The following is a 24,363-nucleotide window of genomic DNA, read 5'->3' on the forward strand; positions in this document are numbered from 1 at the left end:
AAAGAGCCGGCTCTTCTTTGAGAGCCGAGTCAAAAGAGCCGGCTCTCGGAAAAGAGCCGAACTTCCCATCACTAGTGTGTTTACTGTGTCTGAAAATGTTGGCAGCGGACAGCATGAAGCCAAGTAAATGAAGGCGTCACTTAAACACATCACAGCCCAACCACGCTGATAAGCCGAGCCGAGTTTTTTCAGTGAAAAAGTGCCGGTGAAAGATAAACCCCTCACTCAAGTCACAGACAGGATCAGCTCTTTCACTCTAAAGCAGTATCCTCTCTTAGGGCAGAGGGCTGTGGGCGTTCTTCAAAGTACAGATCCCAGCTAAACATTGAGCAGGAGCTGAGAGTTGCAGTCTCATGCTTCAAACCCCGCTTCGAAAAGTTGTGCAGTGCAAAACATGTCTGGCTCATAGCTATTAATCCTGACTTGATCATATTGTTTAAAAAAAAATCAGCAGAATTTGTTTGATTCATTTTTGTTTTGTAAGTTAGAGTGTTTAATATGTTGAGCTCCTGAGGTCATGGTGCTGATCAATTTCATTTATTATTATTTATTTATTTTATTTAAGTTTATTTTTCACTATCAAATGGCTCAATTAGTTGGTTGAAAGATGTTTGGTATAGTTTAGTAAAATACTTTACACAAGGATTTGATTTTGTTGAAATTAAGGCAAATTGATGCACGTTAAATCTTTTCTGGTTCAAACTAAAAAAAAGAGGTTAGTAAAGTTATTCTTTGGTGTAAGTGGATTTATCTATTTCTTTTTTTAGTTTTCCTTAATGTTATAAGGATACAATGTTATGCAGAGGTGTACTTGTAACAATTTTATAGACAAATTATACTATTTATCGTCGTGACGGAGGGTGGGGGGTGCAAAATGTTTTCTTCTTCCTAGGGGGGCTCGACAGAAAACAATTGAGAAGCACTGCTTTAATCCATGCTGTTTCAATCACACATATAAGCACAGAGGGGAGTATCAAAGTGAAAAAGGCGGCACTGAGTTTTATTTGATGAAGGTACCATTAAGAGTGAATGAGAAAGGAGCAGGTTTCAGATGCTGGTCAGAATCAGATGGTAGAAAGGAAGCGTTGTGTCAAACGAGGCAGGAAGAAGCAGCGTTCACCTCAGGGTTGTGTGTTTGTAGCTGAGGCGGAAAGATACGCACACATCCCATCATGCATTTCCACACAGAACGCAGAGAGACTGCAGGCACGTTGTCCAGACTGTGGTCAAGGAGAGCACCAAAGCTTTCCTCTCACCTCCACACACATACACACATACACACACATACAGAGACACAAACACACAGAAAATTGGCTCTAAGCATTGCTGGAGTTGGATGTGTGAGCAAAGCAGGGAGACATGTCTCTTCCCACTGAGTTGTAGTCAGTCAGTTTGTTGGGAGGACCTCATGTGTCTCAGTACTCCACAGTCACTGCTTTGGTCTTGAGGTATTCCATGAGAGCGTCTTCTCCTGTGGACCACAACAGAACAGAACAACACAGATCAGTCAACTCATATAACCTGAGCAAAGTTACAGAGACAGAGAGGACAGAGAGGCAAATCAAAGACAGCTAGAGACCCAGTCAACCTTATTGTGAGTGTTTAATTCACTCCCACTGCAATATTAACTTCCATAATCACATACAGAGACGCTTGGTTAGAGAAACTGTCATTCTTAAAGCAGGTAGCTCCTCTGCTCACTTTCACTAGGACATACATATAGATATACAGTAATGTTGATTATGATGTTCAAATGATGTAGATGTAGACAACTCTAACTGTTGTAAGAATGAGAGTTCACAACTTAACCCTAACCAAAGAAATGGGCTACAAAAGGTTGGAAAGTGCCTCAAAATGCCTAAGATGGCACAAAAATCAGACTTTTCATTAATATGAGGAGGTTTTAAGTTTAAACAAGATTCAAGCTCCTAACATCCTTTAGCTCAGTTACGTTTTTGCTTTTCTAAGAAGCATCGTATTCATTATTTCATCCTCTTCCCCATCATTCATCCATTTTCACACCACTGCTCACTGAGATCGTTGCCGAAGCCCGACTGTTCAAAGCTCTCAAAAGGTGAAGCCAGGTCTGTATTGTTGTAGGTGTTGGTCCTCCACACCAGTGAACACTGTGGGCTCCATGAAGAAGCCTGCAGAGAGATGGGACCACTGTAGTTATCCCGATGTTAAACATGATTGTGTTAAAGCTTTAAGAATAAGGAGGAGAAAGACCAAACACATCATAATCCATCATACAACACAAATAATTTGATTGTATTTGGAATGCAAACTGTAAAAAAAATGAAATCTGATTCTGCAAACAAACTACATGTCAATAGAATATGTACCTAATAACACATATGTTTCATGATGATCAGAATGAGAGAGATAATACATTACCATCATTTTGGCAGATGCTTTTATCCAAAGCGACTTACATTACATTAGCAACCATTAGAGAGGGGGGAGCAATTGAGGATTTGGTGCCTTGCTCAGGGGCACCTCAGCAGGGACTCGAACCAGCCAACCTCCGGTTTCCAAGCAGAAGCTCTACCCACTGAGCTACTGCCTCCCCTACATAGTAAGACAAAACCTTGGGATATTACAGTAAATATCAAACATCCTCTGTTCCTCTCTCATTACCTCCAGTGATGTCTCTCTCTCTCTCTCTCTCTCTCTCTCTCTCTCTCTCTCTGTGTTCTCTGTGGTGGAATCGTCCTCCATCTGGACTTTAGATGCAATTAAGCTCTGTAGGAAAATGGCACGTGGCTTTGATCTCCATCTTTGTCACATATCTGATTTACTCATGTTCCCCTTCTCTCCATGTACCGATGCTTTGTGGTCAAAGTGTGATAGGAAGAAGAAGTCTGGTGTGAGAAGCAGCAGCCTAGAAACCTAGCTGGGGAGTTGAGACCAAGCCTAGAGATCTGAGCGTTCTTCATGTCTGACTGTTGTGTTATGTTTCCACCATATTGCTCTTCTCTTAACCCCCAGGTTGCTCTGTAAAGTCTCAGTTTATCATTTATGGCAAACTGTAGATAATCTAGTGAGAACGATCATTTCACAGACAAACAATCCAGAAACTTTGCATTGTGTGTAAGTCTGTAAAAAGGAAGAACCTTCCTCCAAACATGCTGGAGGAAGAGAAGCAGCAACAACAGCTACAGGAGGAGGAGGAGGAGGAGCAACAAAAGAGGAGGAAGCAGAAGCTGCAACGTCATATTCCTGAAACGAAAGTCAGTCAGTCAGAGTCCAGCAGTGCCTCGACTGAAGCAGAAGAGAAGCCAGAGGATCAGAAGTTTGTCCAAGTTTGTCTCTGCAGCGTCTCGGCAGCGTCTCAGCCAAACTCTGGTGAGTGCAGACAGAATCTTGTCAGTTTCAGCAGCAGCATGATGTCCAGGCTGAGCTGCTCTCACACGTCTCACTTCACTGCTTCAGTCTTAAAGGCTTGGCTCTGGTTCACACACGTTGGTGTTTGTAAACACACGGCAGTTTTTACCGTAAGAGCAAGAAAAGAGCGTCAGGAAGTGTGTGTTTAGCTGCGTCAGTGAGTCTCAGCACTGAGCCGCACCGACGGCAACAGGAAGTGAAGTGAGTGCAGCCTGTAGTCATGGTGACCTCATTAAAAGGGCAAAGTTCAGCTCCAGAGTGAAAAGGGAAACTTTAAAGTCCAACAGTCTGAATAGAACTAAAGGGAAAAAAGCTTCATGTCCTGATCAATACACAATCAATCCTCATGAAGCTGAGCCTGAAGCTGAGCCTGAAGTCTTTTCATGAGGTTTCCTTGAGCGGCCCCTCAGGACAAACCCCAGTCTGCTCATAATATTCATCAAGAACAAAGTCGTCTCTCCTGTTTCACTCTGACATGAACTTCAGGAGCTTTAAGACTTCCAGACTCTTCATCCTGCTCAACAATCAGTGTTTGTGTCTCCAGAGATGTTTTCACTCATGTTCTCGTCTGTTCTCAGTTTGTAGACATGTCTGCTGCCAGCTGTCTGCTGTCTGAAGATCAGTTCCTGTGCTCCATCTGTCTGGAGGTCTTCACTGATCCAGTCTCCACACCATGTGGACACAACTTCTGCAAAAGCTGCATCACTCAACACTGGGACAGTAACGTCCAGTGTGTATGTCCTCTGTGTAAAGAGATGTTCTGCACAAGACCTGAGCTGAAGGTCAACACGTTCATATCTCAGATGGCTGCTGAGTTCAGACAGTCAACTTAAAAGGAGAAGATCAGAGGAACCAGCTGCCAAACCAGGAGAAGTTCAGTGTGACTTCTGCACTGGAACCAAACTAAAGGCCATCAAGTCCTGCCTGAAGTGTGAGGCCTCCTACTGTGAGACTCATCTGGAGCCTCATCTGACAGTAGCACGCCTGAGATCACACCAGCTCATCCATCCTGTGGACAACCTGGAGGACAGGATGTGTAAGAAGCACAAGAAACCTCTGGAGCTCTTCTGCATGACCGACCGTCCTGTGTGTGCTCACTCTGTCCTGTTTTAGACCACAAGAACCATGAGTTTGTTCCTCTGGAAGAAGAATATGAAGGAAAGAAGTCTGAGCTGGAGAAGATGGTGGCTGAACTTCAGCAGAAGACCCAGCTGACACTACTGAAGATCCAGGAGATGAAACAGTCAGCAAAGCTCAGCAGGGAAGCTGCAGACAGAGAGAGAGCAGATGGAGATCAGGTCTTCATTGCTCTGAAGCAGCTTGTGGAGAAAATCCAGGCCGACTTCAAGAAGACCATGGAGGAGAAGCAGAGGAGCACAGAGAAACAGACTGAAGTCCTCATCAAGGAGCTGCAGCAGGAAGTCTCTGGGCAGAGAGAGAGAACTGCTGAGGTGAAAAAGCTCCTACTCTCTGAAGATCACCTACACCTCCTCCAGAGCTTCTCATCCATCAGCTCTACTCCTCCCACCAAGGACTGGACACAGGTCAGAGTCCATCAAAGGCCAGATGAGGGGAGTGTGGTGAAAGCTGTGGCTCAGCTGGAGGAGACCATCAGTAAGGAGGTGAAGAAGCTGCAGGAGAAGGTGGAGCTGTGGAGGATCCAGCAGTTTGCAGTGGACGTGACTCTGGATCCTGATACAGCTCATCCTAAGCTCATCCTGTCTGATGATGAGAAACAAGTTTACTGTGGTGATGTGAGGAAGAATCTCCTAGACAACCCAAGGAGATTTGAAAGATGGTGGACTGTTTTAGCAAAGCAGAGTTTCTCCTCTGGAAGATTTTACTTTGAGGTTCAGGTCAAAGGAAAGACAGCGTGGACTTTAGGAGTGACCAGAGAGACGAGCAAGAGGAAGGGAACCATCACACTGAGCCCTCAGGAAGGTTACTGGACTGTAGGGTTGTGGAATGTAGATGAGTACAATGCCTATGATTCCTCTCCTGTCCCTCTGAGTCTAAATTCAAAGCCAGAGAAGGTGGGCGTGTTTGTGGACTATGAGGAGGGTCTGGTCTCCTTCTATGATGTGGATGCTGCAGCTCTGATATTCTCCTTCACTGGCTGCTCCTTCACTCATAAGCTCCTCCTATTCTTCAATCCTGGGCGTAATCATGATGGTAGAAACTCCGCCCCTCTGATCATCTCAGCTGTCAGTCACTCTGCCTAACCTGCAGGAGTTTACATGAAACGTTTCTGTGGTTTAAGGGAACTAAAGTACAAAGGATCAGCTGATCTTCCCTCTTTACTTTGTCTTTTCTTCACATTCTGATGACATCATATTTGTTTCTGGTTGCTTCTTACTGCTGTAACACAACAATTTACTCACACTGATCTAAGAACTGTGATTACTGTTCATCAATAAATCAATCAGAAGCTTTTAGTAAAGTCTTTGCATGTAAGTGTGATCAATCAAAAGGTTTGATTGATCTCTGTAAATATCACAAATGTTGGGTTGTGGTTTATGAATGGTCTGAATTCTGTCTTTGATCTTTGGAACAAAAACAATAATAAAGTTGGGATGAGGTCATGTCAGCTGTTTTCATGTTTGGTATCAAATCTGAAAACATGTTAGACTTTCAGGTTTGAGTGCAGAGCTCTGTTCATGTAAGACTGTATCTGTAATCTAATAAACAAAACCAGAGCTTTCCAATCATGTTTAACCCTTTAATCCAGTGCTTCTCAAATAGGGGGGCGCGGTGAAATGCCAGGGGGTCGCCTGTGACCCCGGGGAACATGCACGGCGAAACTACCGTTTTGCTTTTTCATTGCCGTACCAGAATGAAGTGTAATTGCACAGCCGTTACCGTTAGGTGGAGCTTTCACACCTACATGTAGTTTGAGATTTACTCTCATTATTAGAGCATGCACAGGGAGTATTAGCTCTTCTGCTGTGGTTTGGGTTTTTTTGCACCGAGCATGCACACACACACACACCACGGAGCCGGAGCCAGCACAGGAGACACAATGGAAAAATACTAAACAGGGATGAAAAGAAAGGCAGAGAGAGACGGAGATAATGAGACAGACAAAAGTCTCCCGAAAGGTAAAACGAGGAAATATATCAAAGCATATGTAGCGCTTGGCTTCACTGTGACTACGGTGGGAGACGAGGAAACACCGGTGTGTTCTAGTGATGGGTCATGCGCACAAGCATCGGCTCTGGGAGCCGGCTCTTTGTAGTGAATCAGAAGAGCCGGCTCGCAATCGAGTGAGAGCCGGCTCCCAGTTTTTTTCCACTCGCTGCTTAGGTTTCACTTTCAGTGCTCAGTCCCAGCTCTGGTTACGACAGAGCTTTGTTATTATTGGCCAGCATGGCGACCAGCATGCGGCATTCACGTGAGAATTAATAAAAATAATAATAATAATAATAATGATAATAACTTAAGGATGTGTAAACAGAGAGGGGGGCGGGGCAGACACACCACTTGACTCTAGAGATGGGCGATACCGGGTATTTGGTATCGATCCGATACCAAGTAAATACAGGGCCAGTAGAAGTGTGAAGTGTGAAGTGTGTGTGTGTGTGTGTGTGTGTGTGTGTGTGTGTGCGGGCCAGGCTGGGCGTACCTGCAAGTGACAGGGCAACATCAAAAGATGAGGAGGAAGGGGGAGCAAGGTGTGATGCTCTGCAAAGTGTGTGTGTGTGTGTCGAGGGGAGCGCGCTGAGTGGGCGGGCCAGGCTGAGCGTACCTGCATGCTTGAGCCAAGTGACAGGGCAACATCAAAAGATGAGGACTAATGCTGTTTCCTGGAGTTTGGTTCTGGTTTTGGTTCTGTTCTGTGGATTTGTTAGAAATCTTTTGTTCATTTGTCCAATACAAAAGTTTAATTAAGGACATTATTAATGTTAGCGTGAGTTTGGTTCTGTTCTGTGGATTTGTTTGAAGTTTATTGTTAATTTGTGCAATAAAAAAGTTTAATTGAAATAAACAAATGTAAGAGTGATTTTGTCACAGAATAAATGCACAGAATTAGGCAATTATAAGGTCTCTCATAAAAACACTGAAAGCAAAAGGCTTCTCAACACATAAACATTGATCTTTTTGCAAAGTTAAGGTAAGCTATAGGCTACAAAAGATCCTAAATAAAGAGCCGATCGGGAGTCGAAAGAGCCGGCTCTTCTTTGGGAGCCGAGTCAAAAGAGCCGGCTCTCGGAAAAGAGCCGAACTTCCCATCACTAGTGTGTTCACTGTGTCTGAAAATGTTGGCAGCGGACAGCATGAAGCCAAGTAAATGAAGGCGTCACTTAAACACATCACAGCCCAACTACGCTGATAAGCCGAGCCGAGTTTTTTCAGTGAAAACGTGCCGGTGAAAGATAAACCCCTCCCTCAAGTCACAGACAGGATCAGCTCTTTCACTCTAAAGCAGTATCCACTCTTAGAGGGCTGTGGGCGTTCTTCAAAGTACAGATCCCAGCTAAACATTGAGCAGGAGCTGAGAGTTGCAGTCTCATGCTTCAAACCCCGCTTCGAAAAGTTGTGCAGTGCAAAACATGTCTGGCAGAGTTGTGTTATGTTTCCACCATATTGCTCTTCTCTTAACCCCCAGGTTGCTCTGTAAATTCTCAGTTTATTATTTAAACTGAGAATTTACAGCCAAACTCTGGTGAGTGCAGACAGAATCTTGTCAGTTTCAGCAGCAGCATGAGGTCCAGGCTGAGCTGCTCTCACACGTCTCACTTCACTGCTTCAGTCTTAAAGGCTTGGCTCTGGTTCACACACGTTGGTGTTTGTAAACACACGGCAGTTTTTACCGTCAGAGAAAGAAAAGAGCGTCAGGAAGTGTGTGTTTAGCTGCGTCAGTGAGTCTCAGCACTGAGCCGCACCCACGGCAACAGGAAGTGAAGTGAGTGCAGTCTGTAGTCATGGTGACCTCATTAAAAGGCAAAGTTCAGCTCCAGAGTGAAAAGGTTAACTTTAAAGTCAAACAGTCTGAATAGAACTAAAGGGACAAAAGCTTCATGTCCTGATCAATACACAATCAATCCTCATGAAGCTGAGCCTGAAGCTGAGCCTGAAGTCTTTTCATGACGTTTCCTTGAGCGCCCCCTCAGGAAAAACCCCAGTCTGCTCATAATATCCATCAAGAACAAAGTCGTCTCTCCTGTTTCACTCTGACATGAACTTCAGGAGCTTTAAGACTTCCAGACTCTTCATCCTGCTCAACAATCAGTGTTTGTGTCTCCAGAGATGTTTTCACTCATGTTCTCTTCTGTTCTCAGTTTGTAGACATGTCTGCTGCCTGCTGTCTGCTGTCTGAAGATCAGTTCCTGTGCTCCATCTGTCTGGAGGTCTTCACTGATCCAGTCTCCACACCATGTGGACACAACTTCTGCAAAAGCTGCATCACTCAACACTGGGACAGTAACGTCCTGTGTGTGTGTCCTCTGTGTAAGAAGCTTTATGACAGAAGACCTGAGCTAGAGGTGAACACGTTCATATCTCAGATGGCCGCTGAGTTCAGACAGTCGACTCCAAAGGAAGCCAGCAGAAGATCAGAGGAACCAGCTGCCAAACCAGGAGAAGTTCAGTGTGACTTCTGCACTGGAACCAGACCGACCAGATAATGAGACAGACAAAAGTCTCCCGAAAGGTAAAACGAGGAAATATATCAAAGCATATGTAGCGCTTGGCTTCACTGTGACTACGGTGGGAGACGAGGAAACACCGGTGTGTTCTAGTGATGGGTCATGCGCATCTTCCCCATCATTCATCCATTTTCACACCACTGCTCACTGAGATCGTTGCCGAAGCCCGACTGCTCAAAGCTCTCAAAAGGTGAAGCCAGGTCTGTATTGTTGTAGGTGTTGGTCCTCCACACCAGTGAACACTGTGGGCTCCATGAAGAAGCCTGCAGAGAGATGGGACCACTGTAGTTATCCTGATGTTAAACATGATTGTGTTAAAGCTTTAAGAATAAGGAGGAGAAAGACCAAACACATCATAATCCATCATACAACACAAATAATTTGATTGTATTTGGAATGCAAACTGTAAAAAAAATGAAATCTGATTCTGCAAACAAACTACATGTCAATAGAATATGTACCTAATAACACATATGTTTCATGATGATCAGAATGAGAGAGATAATACATTACCATCATTTTGGCAGATGCTTTTATCCAAAGCGACTTACATTACATTAGCAACCATTAGAGAGGGGGGAGCAATTGAGGATTTGGTGCCTTGCTCAGGGGCACCTCAGCAGGGACTCGAACCAGCCAACCTCCGGTTTCCAAGCAGAAGCTCTACCCACTGAGCTACTGCCTCCCCTACATAGTAAGACAAAACCTTGGGATATTACAGTAAATATCAAACATCCTCTGTTCCTCTCTCATTACCTCCAGTGATGTCTCTCTCTCTCTCTCTCTCTCTCTCTCTCTGTGTTCTCTGTGGTGGAATCGTCCTCCATCTGGACTTTAGATGCAATTAAGCTCTGTAGGAAAATGGCACGTGGCTTTGATCTCCATCTTTGTCACATATCTGATTTACTCATGTTCTCCTTCTCTCCATGTACCGATGCTTTGTGGTCAAAGTGTGATAGGAAGAAGAAGTCTGGTGTGAGAAGCAGCAGCCTAGAAACCTAGCTGGGGAGTTGAGACCAAGCCTAGAGATCTGAGCGTTCTTCATGTCTGACTGTTGTGTTATGTTTCCACCATATTGCTCTTCTCTTAACCCCCAGGTTGCTCTGTAAAGTCTCAGTTTATCATTTATGGCAAACTGTAGATAATCTAGTGAGAACGATCATTTCACAGACAAACAATCCAGAAACTTTGCATTGTGTGTAAGTCTGTAAAAAGGAAGAACCTTCCTCCAAACATGCTGGAGGAAGAGAAGCAGCAACAACAGCTACAGGAGGAGGAGGAGGAGGAGCAACAAAAGAGGAGGAAGCAGAAGCTGCAACGTCATATTCCTGAAACGAAAGTCAGTCAGTCAGAGTCCAGCAGTGCCTCGACTGAAGCAGAAGAGAAGCCAGAGGATCAGAAGTTTGTCCAAGTTTGTCTCTGCAGCGTCTCGGCAGCGTCTCAGCCAAACTCTGGTGAGTGCAGACAGAATCTTGTCAGTTTCAGCAGCAGCATGAGGTCCAGGCTGAGCTGCTCTCACACGTCTCACTTCACTGCTTCAGTCTTAAAGGCTTGGCTCTGGTTCACACACGTTGGTGTTTGTAAACACACGGCAGTTTTTACCGTAAGAGCAAGAAAAGAGCGTCAGGAAGTGTGTGTTTAGCTGCGTCAGTGAGTCTCAGCACTGAGCCGCACCGACGGCAACAGGAAGTGAAGTGAGTGCAGCCTGTAGTCATGGTGACCTCATTAAAAGGGCAAAGTTCAGCTCCAGAGTGAAAAGGGAAACTTTAAAGTCCAACAGTCTGAATAGAACTAAAGGGAAAAAAGCTTCATGTCCTGATCAATACACAATCAATCCTCATGAAGCTGAGCCTGAAGCTGAGCCTGAAGTCTTTTCATGAGGTTTCCTTGAGCGGCCCCTCAGGACAAACCCCAGTCTGCTCATAATATTCATCAAGAACAAAGTCGTCTCTCCTGTTTCACTCTGACATGAACTTCAGGAGCTTTAAGACTTCCAGACTCTTCATCCTGCTCAACAATCAGTGTTTGTGTCTCCAGAGATGTTTTCACTCATGTTCTCGTCTGTTCTCAGTTTGTAGACATGTCTGCTGCCAGCTGTCTGCTGTCTGAAGATCAGTTCCTGTGCTCCATCTGTCTGGAGGTCTTCACTGATCCAGTCTCCACACCATGTGGACACAACTTCTGCAAAAGCTGCATCACTCAACACTGGGACAGTAACGTCCAGTGTGTATGTCCTCTGTGTAAAGAGATGTTCTGCACAAGACCTGAGCTGAAGGTCAACACGTTCATATCTCAGATGGCTGCTGAGTTCAGACAGTCAACTCAAAAGGAAGCCCGCAGAAGATCAGAGGAACCAGCTGCCAAACCAGGAGAAGTTCAGTGTGACTTCTGCACTGGAACCAAACTAAAGGCCATCAAGTCCTGCCTGAAGTGTGAGGCCTCCTACTGTGAGACTCATCTGGAGCCTCATCTGACAGTAGCACGCCTGAGATCACACCAGCTCATCCATCCTGTGGACAACCTGGAGGACAGGATGTGTAAGAAGCACAAGAAACCTCTGGAGCTCTTCTGCATGACCGACCAGACCTGTGTGTGCTCACTCTGTCCTGTTTTAGACCACAAGAACCATGAGTTTGTTCCTCTGGAAGAAGAATATGAAGGAAAGAAGTCTGAGCTGGAGAAGATGGTGGCTGAACTTCAGCAGAAGACCCAGCTGACACTACTGAAGATCCAGGAGATGAAACAGTCAGCAAAGCTCAGCAGGGAAGCTGCAGACAGAGAGAGAGCAGATGGAGATCAGGTCTTCATTGCTCTGAAGCAGCTTGTGGAGAAAATCCAGGCCGACTTCAAGAAGACCATGGAGGAGAAGCAGAGGAGCACAGAGAAACAGACTGAAGTCCTCATCAAGGAGCTGCAGCAGGAAGTCTCTGGGCAGAGAGAGAGAACTGCTGAGGTGAAAAAGCTCCTACTCTCTGAAGATCACCTACACCTCCTCCAGAGCTTCTCATCCATCAGCTCTGCTACTCCCACAAAGGACTGGACACAGGTCATAGTCCATCAAAGGTCACATGAGGGGAGCCTGGTGAAAGCTGTGGCTCAGCTGGAGGAGACCATCAGTAAGGAGGTGAAGAAGCTGCTGAAGAAGGTGGAGCTGAGGAGGATCCAGCAGTTTGCAGTGGACGTGACTCTGGATCCTGATACAGCTTATCCTAAGCTCATCCTGTCTGATGATGAGAAACAAGTTTACTGTGGTGATGTGAGGAAGAATCTCCCGAACAAACCACAGAGATTTTATTCACGTGTTGGTGTTTTAGCAAAGCAGAGTTTCTCCTCTGGAAGATTTTACTTTGAGGTTCAGGTCAAAGGAAAGACAGCGTGGACTTTAGGAGTGACCAGAGAGACGAGCAAGAGGAAGGGATTCTTCACACGCAGCCCTCAGGAAGGTTACTGGGCTGTAGGGTTGTGGAATGTAGATGAGTACAATGCCTATGATTCCTCTCCTGTCCCTCTGAGTCTAAAGTCAAAGCCAGAGAAGGTGGGCGTGTTTGTGGACTATGAGGAGGGTCTGGTCTCCTTCTATGATGTGGATGCTGCAGCTCTGATCTTCTCCTTCACTGGCTGCTCCTTCACTCATAAGCTCCTCCTATTCTTCAATCCTGGGCGTAATCATGATGGTATAAACTCCGCCCCTCTGATCATCTCAGCTGTCAGTCACTCTGCCTAACCTGCAGGAGTTTACATGAAACGTTTCTGTGGTTTAAGGGAACTAAAGTACAAAGGATCAGCTGATCTTCCCTCTTTACTTTGTCTTTTCTTCACATTCTGATGACATCATATTTGTTTCTGGTTGCTTCTTACTGCTGTAACACAACAATTTACTCACACTGATCTAAGAACTGTGATTACTGTTCATCAATAAATCAATCAGAAGCTTTTAGTAAAGTCTTTGCATGTAAGTGTGATCAATCAAAAGGTTTGATTGATCTCTGTAAATATCACAAATGTTGGGTTGTGGTTTATGAATGGTCTGAATTCTGTCTTTGATCTTTGGAACAAAAACAATAATAAAGTTGGGATGAGGTCATGTCAGCTGTTTTCATGTTTGGTATCAAATCTGAAAACATGTTAGACTTTCAGGTTTGAGTGCAGAGCTCTGTTCATGTAAGACTGTATCTGTAATCTAATAAACAAAACCAGAGCTTTCCAATCATGTTTAACCCTTTAATCCAGTGCTTCTCAAATAGGGGGGCGCGGTGAAATGCCAGGGGGTCGCCTGTGACCCCGGGGAACATGCACGGCGAAACTACCGTTTTGCTTTTTCATTGCCGTACCAGAATGAAGTGTAATTGCACAGCCGTTACCGTTAGGTGGAGCTTTCACACCTACATGTAGTTTGAGATTTACTCTCATTATTAGAGCATGCACAGGGAGTATTAGCTCTTCTGCTGTGGTTTGGGTTTTTTTGCACCGAGCATGCACACACACACACACCACGGAGCCGGAGCCAGCACAGGAGACACAATGGAAAAATACTAAACAGGGATGAAAAGAAAGGCAGAGAGAGACGGAGATAATGAGACAGACAAAAGTCTCCCGAAAGGTAAAACGAGGAAATATATCAAAGCATATGTAGCGCTTGGCTTCACTGTGACTACGGTGGGAGACGAGGAAACACCGGTGTGTTCTAGTGATGGGTCATGCGCACAAGCATCGGCTCTGGGAGCCGGCTCTTTGTAGTGAATCAGAAGAGCCGGCTCGCAATCGAGTGAGAGCCGGCTCCCAGTTTTTTTCCACTCGCTGCTTAGGTTTCACTTTCAGTGCTCAGTCCCAGCTCTGGTTACGACAGAGCTTTGTTATTATTGGCCAGCATGGCGACCAGCATGCGGCATTCACGTGAGAATTAATAAAAATAATAATAATAATAATAATGATAATAACTTAAGGATGTGTAAACAGAGAGGGGGGCGGGGCAGACACACCACTTGACTCTAGAGATGGGCGATACCGGGTATTTGGTATCGATCCGATACCAAGTAAATACAGGGCCAGTAGAAGTGTGAAGTGTGAAGTGTGTGTGTGTGTGTGTGTGTGCGGGCCAGGCTGGGCGTACCTGCAAGTGACAGGGCAACATCAAAAGATGAGGAGGAAGGGGGAGCAAGGTGTGATGCTCTGCAAAGTGTGTGTGTGTGTGTCGAGGGGAGCGCGCTGAGTGGGCGGGCCAGGCTGAGCGTACCTGCATGCTTGAGCCAAGTGACAGGGCAACATCAAAAGATGAGGACTAATGCTGTTTCCTGGAGTTTGGTTCTGGTTTTGGTTCTGTTCTGTGGATTTGTTAGAAATCTTTTGTTCATTTGTCCAATACAAAAGTTTAATTAAGGACATTATTAATGTTAGCGTGAGTTTGGTTCTGTTCTGTGGATTTGTTTGAAGTTTATTGTTAATTTGTGCAATAAAAAAGTTTAATTGAAATAAACAAATGTAAGAGTGATTTTGTCACAGAATAAATGCACAGAATTAGGCAATTATAAGGTCTCTCATAAAAACACTGAAAGCAAAAGGCTTCTCAACACATAAACATTGATCTTTTTGCAAAGTTAAGGTAAGCTATAGGCTACAAAAGATCCTAAATAAAGAGCCGATCGGGAGTCGAAAGAGCCGGCTCTTCTTTGGGAGCCGAGTCAAAAGAGCCGGCTCTCGGAAAAGAGCCGAACTTCCCATCACTAGTGTGTTCACTGTGTCTGAAAAAGTTGGCAGCGGACAGCATGAAGCCAAGTAAATGAAGGCGTCACTTAAACACATCACAGCCCAACTACGCTGATAAGCCGAGCCGAGCTTTTTCAGTGAAAACGTGCCGGTGAAAGATAAACCCCTCCCTCAAGTCACAGACAGGATCAGCTCTTTCACTCTAAAGCAGTATCCACTCTTAGGGCAGAGGGCTGTGGGCGTTCTTCAAAGTACAGATCCCAGCTAAACATTGAGCAGGAGCTGAGAGTTGCAGTCTCATGCTTCAAACCCCGCTTCGAAAAGTTGTGCAGTGCAAAACATGTCTGGCAGAGTTGTGTTATGTTTCCACCATATTGCTCTTCTCTTAACCCCCAGGTTGCTCTGTAAATTCTCAGTTTATTATTTATGACAAACTGTAGATAATCTAGTTAGAACGATCATTTCACAGACAAACAATCCAGAAACTTTGCATCGTGTGTAAGTCTGTAAAAAGGAAGAACCTTCCTCCAAACCTGCTGGAGGAAGAGAAGCAGCAACAACAGCTGGAGGAGGAGGAGGAGGAGGAGCAACAAAAGAGGAGGAAGCAGAAGCTGCAACGTCATATTCCTGGAACGAAAGTCAGTCAGTCAGAGTCCAGCAGAGCCTCCACTGAAGCAGAAGAGAAGCCAGAGGATCAGAAGTTTGTCCAAGTTTGTCTCTGCAGCGTCTCTGCAGCGTCTCAGCCAAACTCTGGTGAGTGCAGACAGAATCTTGTCAGTTTCAGCAGCAGCATGAGGTCCAGGCTGAGCTGCTCTCACACGTCTCACTTCACTGCTTCAGTCTTAAAGGCTTGGCTCTGGTTCACACACGTTGGTGTTTGTAAACACACGGCAGTTTTTACCGTCAGAGAAAGAAAAGAGCGTCAGGAAGTGTGTGTTTAGCTGCGTCATTGATTCTCAGCACTGAGCCGCACCCACGGCAACAGGAAGTGAAGTGAGTGCAGCCTGTAGTCATGGTGACCTCATTAAAAGGCAAAGTTCAGCTCCAGAGTGAAAAGGTTAACTTTAAAGTCAAACAGTCTGAATAGAACTAAAGGGACAAAAGCTTCATGTCCTGATCAATACACAATCAATCCTCATGAAGCTGAGCCTGAAGCTGAGCCTGAAGTCTTTTCATGAGGTTTCCTTGAGCGCCCCCTCAGGACAAACCCCAGTCTGCTCATAATATCCATCAAGAACAAAGTCGTCTCTCCTGTTTCACTCTGACATGAACTTCAGGAGCTTTAAGACTTCCAGACTCTTCATCCTGCTCAACAATCAGTGTTTGTGTCTCCAGAGATGTTTTCACTCATGTTCTCTTCTGTTCTCAGTTTGTAGACATGTCTGCTGCCTGCTGTCTGCTGTCTGAAGATCAGTTCCTGTGCTCCATCTGTCTGGAGGTCTTCACTGATCCAGTCTCCACACCATGTGGACACAACTTCTGCAAAAGCTGCATCACTCAACACTGGGACAGTAACGTCCTGTGTGTGTGTCCTCTGTGTAAGAAGCTTTATGACGGAAGACCTGAGCTAGAGGTGAACACGTTCATATCTCAGATGGCCGCTGAGTTCAGACAGTCGACTCCAAAGGAAGCCAGCAGAAGATCAGAGGAACCAGCTGCCAAACCAGGAGAAGTTCAGTGTGACTTCTGCACTGGAACCAAACTAAAGGCCATCAAGTCCTGCCTGAAGTGTGAGGCCTCCTACTGTGAGACTCATCTGGAGCCTCATCTGACAGCAGCACGCCTGAGATCACACCAGCTGATCCTTCCTGTGGACAACCTGGAAGACAGGATGTGTAAGAAGCACAGGAAACCTCTGGAGCTCTTCTGCAAGACCGACCAGACCTGTGTGTGCCTCATCTGTCCTGTTTTAGACCACAAGAACCATGAGTTTGTTCCTCTGGAAGAAGAATATGAAGGAACGAAGTCTGAGCTGGAGAAGATGGTGGCTGAACTTCAGCAGAAGATCCAGCTGACACTACTGAAGATCCAGGAGATGAAACAGTCAGCAAAGCTCAGCAGGGAAGCTGCAGACAGAGAGAGAGCAGATGGAGATCAGGTCTTCACCAATCTGAAGCAGCTTGTGGAGAAAATCCAGGCCGACTTCAGGAAGACCATGGAGGAGAAGCAGAGGAGCACAGAGAAACAGACTGAAGACCTCATCAAGGAGCTGCAGCAGGAACTCTCTGAGCAGAGAGAGAGAGCTGCTGATGTGGAGAAGCTCCTACTCTCTGAAGATCACCTCCACCTCCTCCAGAGCTTCTTATCCATCAGCTCTACTCCTCCCACCAAGGACTGGACACAGGTCAGAGTCCATCAAAGGCCAGATGAGGGGAGTGTGGTGAAAGCTGTGGCTCAGCTGGAGGAGACCATCAGTAAGGAGGTGAAGAAGCTGCAGGAGAAGGTGGAGCTGTGGAGGATCCAGCAGTTTGCAGTGGACGTGACACTGGATCCTGATACAGCTCATCCTAAGCTCATCCTGTCTGATGATGAGAAACAAGTTTACTGTGGTGATGTGAGGAAGAATCTCCTAGACAACCCACAGAGATTTGAAAGATGGTGGACTGTTTTAGCAAAGCAGAGTTTCTCCTCTGGAAGATTTTACTTTGAGGTTCAGGTCAAAGGAAAGACAGCGTGGACTTTAGGAGTGACCAGAGAGACGAGCAAGAGGAAGGGAACCATCACACTGAGCCCTCAGGAAGGTTACTGGACTGTAAGGTTGTGGAATGTAGATAAGTACAAAGCTTATGTTGTCCCTCCTGTCCCTCTGAGTCTGGAGTCAAAGCCAGAGAAGGTGGGCGTGTTTGTGGACTATGAGGAGGGTCTGGTCTCCTTCTATGACGTGGATGCTGCAGCTCTGATCTTCTCCTTCACTGGCTGCTCCTTCACTAATAAGCTCCTCCCATTGTTCGGTCCGGAGCTGAATCATGATGGTACAAACTCCGCCCCTCTGATCATCTAAGCTGTCAGTCACTCTGCCTAACCTGCAGGAGTTTACATGAAACGTTTCTGTGGTTTAAGGGAACTAAAGTACAAAGGATCAGCTGATCTTCCCTCTTTACTTTGTCTTTTCTTCACATTCTGATGACATCATATTTGTTTCTGGTTGCTTCTTACTGCTGTAACACAACAATTTACTCACACTGATCTAAGAACTGTGATTACTGTTCATCAATAAATCAATCAGAAGCTTTGAGTAACGTCTTTGCATGTAAGTGTGATCAATCAAAAGGTTTGATTGTCCACAAACAATGTTTGGTTGTGGTTTATGAATGGACTGAATTCTGTCTTTGATCTTTGGAACAAAAACAATAATAAAGTTGGGATGAGGTCATGTCAGCTGTTTTCATGTTTGGTATCAAATCTGAAAACATGTTAGACTTTCAGGTTTGAGTGCAGAGCTCTGTTCATGTAAGACTGTATCTGTAATCTAATAAACAAAACCAGAGCTTTCCAATCATGTTTAACCCTTTAATCCATGCTGTTTCAATCACACATATAAGCACAGAGGGGAGTTTAAAAGTGTAAAATGCTGCACTGAGTTTTAGTTGTAGATGATTCTCAAGCCCTTTGCTGCTGACTACATAACAAAAGTGAAATAGTGGAAATGGTACAAGTAGGCGGGGCTAAAGAAGGCTACAGTAAATATCAAACATCCTCTGTTCCTCTCTCATTACCTCCAGTGATGTCTCTCTCTCTCTCTCTCTCTCTCTCTCTCTCTCTCTCTCTCTGTGTTCTCTGTGGTGGAATCGTCCTCCATCTGGACTTTAGATGCATTTAAGCTCTGTAGGAAAGCGGCACGTGGCTTTGATCTCCATCTCTGTCACATATCTGATTTACTCATGTTCTCCTTCTCTCCATGTACCGATGCTTTGTGGTCAAAGTGTGATAGGAATAAGAAGTCTGGTGTGAGAAGCAGCAGCCTAGAAACCTAGCTGGGGAGTTGAGACCAAGCCTAGAGATCTGAGCGTTCTTCATGTCTGACTGTTGTGTTATGTTTCCACCATATTGCTCTTCTCTTAACCCCCAGGTTGCTCTGTAAAGTCTCAGTTTATCATTTATGGCAAACTGTAGATAATCTAGTGAGAAGGATCATGTTGTGTGATTAAACAGCAGCATCATACAGTGAAAGTGAAATCAAAGTTTATTCAGCATTTAAAGACATTTATGGCTGACTGGTTGATCATTGAAGGGGCCGTTCACACTTTGTGCTCAGCGTGAGACAGAAAACACTTTGTGATGACACTTTTCACCATGGCACAATGAGTAGTGTGTGTGTGTGTGTGTGTGTGTGTGTGTTAGCCCTTACTGTGGTCAAATAGAAAACTCATTTCCTGTTTGTCCCTCTGCAATTTTACAATTTTTTTAAACAATTAAATAGATTGAATGTAAAAACAGCTACAGTCAAGCTGCTGCGTCTTCAACACACACACATATATTATAGTTTTATAACCTAGTGTTCCTCTGGCTGACAAGGACAAGAATATATCAAATAATATCTTCCTCTTTCATTTAAAAATATTTACAAATCAAGTAAAATTGCACAAAAGGGATGAGTCGGTTTATAAAGATGCAATGTAGGAACAGACAGAGACAGAAGGTAAACAATGAGCGTGCATGTGAGGGAGATACAAGAAGAGAACACACATCTGAACGCATTAAGACTTGTGTGTGTGTGTGTGTGACTCTCACTGCCAGTTTAGACGTCTCCAGTTTCAGATCCCTGTTCTAAGAGTCTACAGAGTTTGGTGGGTTCTTCGTTTCTTTAAAAGAGAATAGAGCAGAGAGAACTCCTTGATGGTGCATTCAAGGAAGCTCAGGCACCAGAGGAAAGAGGAAAGTACCCACATCACACTTGTAAGAGCAGGAATGGGGATTTGTTTTTGTTTGTTTCTTTTTCCTGAACCCCATCTCCCCATCATGATGACCAGTTCCTCTTAAACGGCCTCATGTCTCTATAAACTATCATCAAACAGCCAGATGTCTTTATAACAATACCATACTCGTGTTAACATTTCATTTTCTGTCCATGAAGCTGCAGCTTTCTCTAGTTTCTGATGAAGGTACCATTAAGAGTGAATGAGAAAGGAGCATGTTTCAGATGCTGGTCAGAATCAGATGGTAGAAAGGAAGCGTTGTGTCAAACGAGGCAGGAAGAAGCAGCGTTCACCTCAGGGTTGTGTGTTTGTAGCTGAGGCGGAAAGATACGCACACATCCCATCAAGCATTTCCACACAGAACGCAGAGAGACGGCAGGCACGTTGTCCAGACTGTGGTCAAGGAGAGCACCAAAGCTTTCCTCTCACCTCCACACACACACACATACAGAGACACAAACACACAGAAAATTGTCTCTAAGCATTGCTGGAGTTGGATGTGTGAGCAAAGCAGGGAGACATGTCTCTTCCCACTGAGTTGTAGTCAGTCAGTTTGTTGGGAGGACCTCATGTGTCTCAGTACTCTACAGTCACTGCTTTGGTCTTGAGGTATTCCATGAGAGCGTCTTCTCCTGTGGACCACAACAGAACAGAACAACACAGATCAGTCAACTCATATTACCTGAGCAAAGTTACAGAGACAGAGAGGACAGAGAGGCAAATCAAAGACAGCTAGAGACCCAGTCAACCTTATTGTGAGTGTTTAATTCACTCCCACTGCAATATTAATTTCCATAATCACATACAGAGAAGCTTTGTTAGAGAAACTGTCTTTCTTAAAGCAGGTAGCTCCTCTGCTCACTTTCACTAGGACATACATATAGATATACAGTAATGTTGATTATGATGTTCAAATGATGTAGATGTAGACAACTCTAACTGTTTTAAGAATGAGAGTCCACAACTTAACCCTAACCAAAGAAATGGGTTACAAAAGGTTGGAAAGTACCTAAAAATGCCAAAGATGGCACAAAAATCTGACTTTTCATGAATATAAGGAGGTTTTAAGTTTAAACAAGGTTCACGCTCCTAACATCCTTTAGCTCAGTTACGTTTTTTGCTTCTCTAAGAAGCATCGTATTCATTATTTCATCCTCTTCCCCATCATTCATCCATTTTCACACCACTGCTTGACGTGGCAATAGTACGTCAATAGTTTACTTCTAATCAGTCTTCAAGGTTCTGGCTAGTAAAAAACTTGACTTCAGCTATAGTCTAAGAGAAGTTGAGGAAACCAGTCTTCAGATCCAAGTAAAATGTTTATTCGCAGCAAGGTACAAATGAAACAAGTGAGAGGAAAACCCCGGGGTTGCTCTGAATTGTGTCTCTTCGTCTTCTCCTTATATACTATTCTGGACCTGGGTTTTCCATGCCCCAGGTCCTTCCCCTTTATCCTAAACTCTTAGGCATTTGCCACTATTATGATTACTCGTTTGATCTTAATCGTGTAAAGCAGTCTTGCAGACCCTAAAAACAGTAATGGCATCGCCTCCCTACCCCTTGGCCTTGATTCGCCTCTCTTGGGACTCTTCCTATTGGTTGGTCTGGGGCTGAATTTGTTAGTAATCTTCCCATTGCAGTGTTATGTGTGCCCACTGTGCTACACAACCTTGAGCTAGTCTCAGTGTTATGTGTGCCCACTGTGCTACACAACCTTGAGCTATCCGTCAGCACCCATTCATTTTCACACAACAGGTGCAGAGGGCATCTATGAGACATTCAGGCCGGGTATTCCCAACACATGTAGTTACAACTTCACCCTCTCAGTGCTACCCCACCTGTAGGTACATGCACTGTGCTCAGAGCAATCATTCTCAACATTCCCCCCTTTGGTCCTGAAAGGACCACCCAATGAATGATAAATGGGAAGTACCATCTGTAAACATACAAAGTGATAGTGATTAGTCTAAAATACATGCAATGTGACAGTAACTAGTCTAAAATACATACACAAAAGTGCGAATAATAAAGAAATCAAACACCCTCCGATTCTTCTAATTCCTGACAATGAGGTTCACTGCAGCAGATGACAACTCAGCTGCAAAACACAACCGACTGTCATCCCTTATCCTCCTGGACTAAATCCATGTGAGACTACGCAGTGATCGTCCTTGTCTGGCCTTCCAGCTGAATCTAGCGACATGGAGAGGGAAACATCCTTCCATTACATCTGGCCAAGGTAAAACCCTCTCCAGGTGGCCAGCCAGCATTCATTGTACACATTTCTCATAACAAAAATAAACCAGAAATATCATGAAAAAATAAACAGAAATAACATAAGTAACCGCAATGATATATTTGGGCAACATATAACAAAATGACACAACGATATATCTGGGTAACATAAATGCTCAATCGCTCTATGATTAGTGACCTACTGCTAACGATATATATATATATGCAGATATATACGGAGCTTTACCCATTCCAAAAAGCATCATCCCATATCTACTGTTGACCAGTTGACTCTGTGGGGTGTTCGGAAAGGAGTAATCCTTTCAGCGCGACTTGTGAGGAACACTTCCTCTTAGGATTTGTTTATAGAAGGATTTTCTCTTTGTTTTAACATAGTACAAAATTCTGGATCTGCCTTGGGGCAGCTATAATATGGGGTTCCTCCCAGCCTGTCCCTACTCCCTTCTCACCACAGGTCAACCTCCTATGACTTTCACGCCTGGGTTGTAGCTTAAACACATCCTGTAAGAAGATAATGCCCTTGATAAACAAGGCAAAACAACCCTGGCGACTATCAGTAGGACTGAGTCCTTTTAAAGTCTTATTATTATAACAATCTCGATCATACATTCATCTCTATCTCCGCCGTTGACTGTAAGTTTTTTATCTACTCCGTTGCCTTTTCTGCCTCTACGGCAACACAGAACTCCACCGCTCTCTGGATAAACTCCTCATTGTGCGGCATTAGCCCTTCTCCTTTTGCACATAGATGACGCATGGGGCCATGTGACCTAATGACCTCTGTCACCCTTTCACCTTTGAGGGATATTAAATGCAGCCACTGACGCATTTTGCGTGTCGTGTCAGACCAAATGATTCTGTGACCTCCGTCCAGAATGTTTGTCACAACTTTCTTGCTGTAGGCAGCCAGCAGATATCTGGTGTCGTTAGACCCTGGGTACACCGTAAAAGGGCTTCTGCTCTGATCTGGATACAGGTATTTCCACAAAAACAAGTAATATATCACAAATACATGGTACGTTAACTTCTGTACAAACAATTGTGGATGAACCGCTGTGATAGGCTGCCTCCGCTCATATCCGTTTAACACTCCAAACCCTTCATCCCAATATTGCATGTCACCCTGCTCCAATATCTGTTAAAACAGTTCGTGCTGGTACATTGCCCTGACATCTTTTTGTTTTTGCTCGATGCTGGGTAATGTTTCCCAGGATAGATGTGGTGTGACGGGATCTGATGCTGTTATCCATGGCGCATGCCATTCAGTCTTTGCATCAGTAAGGGTTGACACTGTTCCTACCAGGGTGTTAATTACCTTGGGTCCAGGGGCCAGGGATTCAATGTCTGTATGCTCGTTTATGAACTGGATTTTGGGAGTCAAAAAATCACCATAGTCCCATCCTCCTACAGTCCTTCCAGCTAAAACATTTTGGTCACGTAGCATTTTCCATTGCTCCCATCTGTTTATGTACATTACTTCGTGGGGTATATTATCGTCTTCTATTACCATGTCTTCCTCTTCTAATTGGTCATTGCCGAAAACGGCCTGCACAGCTTCATTCAGTATGTCTCGATCTGCCATTGGCTTTATGTTTGTCCATGTCTCCAATCTTGGCCCTGCTCCCGTGCCGGTGGTGGAACACCTCCCATCGTGCTTCCCCTCATTTGGACTTCCAGTCCACTGATAGCTGCTGCCTGACCTCGCAGCCGCCCTTGACAGAAGTGGATCAGTAAAGCATTGGCACGGCGCAGTTGTGATACTGTATACTGCATTAGGTCATTCTCGTCTTGCAGATGGTTCGCTTGTTCTTGTAATACATGACTCTGCGGTTCTATCTGCCTCAGACGCAGATTATCAGCTTCTAGTTGTCTAACTCTCTGACCTCGTCGGCGGTTGTACAAAGCTTTCCTGGTCACGTGCATCAATCTCCGCGCTCTTCCAGACAGGCCTGCTTGTAGCTGGGTGAAAACATCTTTACTCATACTCAAAATGTCCTCCCGGAGGTCACCTGGAGTGGTAAGCAGGCTAAGCGGGCGTGGCACAAACCTAGTTATGTGCCTGAGATCGTCAATCATGAAATCCGGTAGTTGAGGCGTGAAGTTGGGAAGTTGAGGCGTGAAGTCGGGAGGTTGAGGTGTGGCAGGCTGTTGTCGGACCTCGGGTGTTACCCTTGCGGTGCGTAGATTCTGGGTGGGTATCAGCGGGATGCCTCTGTTCGGTTGTCCTGGACTTGGTAGGGGGCCTCGATCGTCTGGGTCCTCAGGGCTCTCTGGGCTGAAGCGTTGTTCCGGTTCCATGATGGGCGATGACCATGGATTCGGAGGAAGTCCCATCGATGGTGATGGTGTCACTGGTGGGGACATCAGGAACTGGACTCTCCTGGGGTTCTCCAGCACCTGGATGGGAAAATCATGTCGCTCCTCCTGCCACGGACTCACTCCGTCTTGGCCTGGTT

At 45.0% G+C, this 24,363-nt stretch overlaps 3 protein-coding genes and 1 long non-coding RNA gene across 4 annotated transcripts; 3 read left to right on the forward strand and 1 right to left on the reverse strand.

Annotated features, from left to right (window-relative positions):
- Positions 1-1,372: 1,372 nt before the first annotated feature.
- On the reverse strand, positions 1,373-2,156 carry LOC143013800 (uncharacterized). The gene is made up of 2 exons (XR_012965221.1): positions 2,033-2,156; positions 1,373-1,471 (listed from the first exon to the last, which is right to left on the reverse strand). It is a non-coding gene; the product is annotated as an uncharacterized LOC143013800 (long non-coding RNA).
- A 991-nt stretch (positions 2,157-3,147) lies between these two features.
- On the forward strand, positions 3,148-5,964 carry LOC143013793 (E3 ubiquitin-protein ligase TRIM21-like). Its single transcript, XM_076167471.1, has 2 exons — positions 3,148-3,348; positions 3,966-5,964. The coding sequence occupies exon 2, from the start codon at positions 4,569-4,571 to the stop codon at positions 5,607-5,609; it is 1,041 nt and encodes a 346-aa protein (XP_076023586.1). The 5' UTR covers positions 3,148-3,348; positions 3,966-4,568; the 3' UTR covers positions 5,610-5,964.
- Positions 5,965-10,285: 4,321 nt separating this feature from the next.
- Positions 10,286-13,114, forward strand: LOC143013781 (E3 ubiquitin-protein ligase TRIM21-like). The gene is made up of 2 exons (XM_076167457.1): positions 10,286-10,486; positions 11,104-13,114. The coding sequence occupies exon 2, from the start codon at positions 11,113-11,115 to the stop codon at positions 12,754-12,756; it is 1,644 nt and encodes a 547-aa protein (XP_076023572.1). The 5' UTR covers positions 10,286-10,486; positions 11,104-11,112; the 3' UTR covers positions 12,757-13,114.
- Positions 13,115-15,162: 2,048 nt separating this feature from the next.
- On the forward strand, positions 15,163-18,772 carry LOC143013815 (E3 ubiquitin-protein ligase TRIM39-like). The gene is made up of 2 exons (XM_076167504.1): positions 15,163-15,488; positions 16,105-18,772. The coding sequence occupies exon 2, from the start codon at positions 16,114-16,116 to the stop codon at positions 17,734-17,736; it is 1,623 nt and encodes a 540-aa protein (XP_076023619.1). The 5' UTR covers positions 15,163-15,488; positions 16,105-16,113; the 3' UTR covers positions 17,737-18,772.
- Positions 18,773-24,363: the final 5,591 nt, after the last annotated feature.

This window comes from Genypterus blacodes, unplaced genomic scaffold (assembly GCF_046128005.1).
Source record: "Genypterus blacodes isolate CSIRO-AG114 ecotype Tasmania unplaced genomic scaffold, CSIRO-AGI_Gbla_v1 ptg000158l_1, whole genome shotgun sequence".
NCBI lineage: Eukaryota > Metazoa > Chordata > Actinopteri > Ophidiiformes > Ophidiidae > Genypterus > Genypterus blacodes.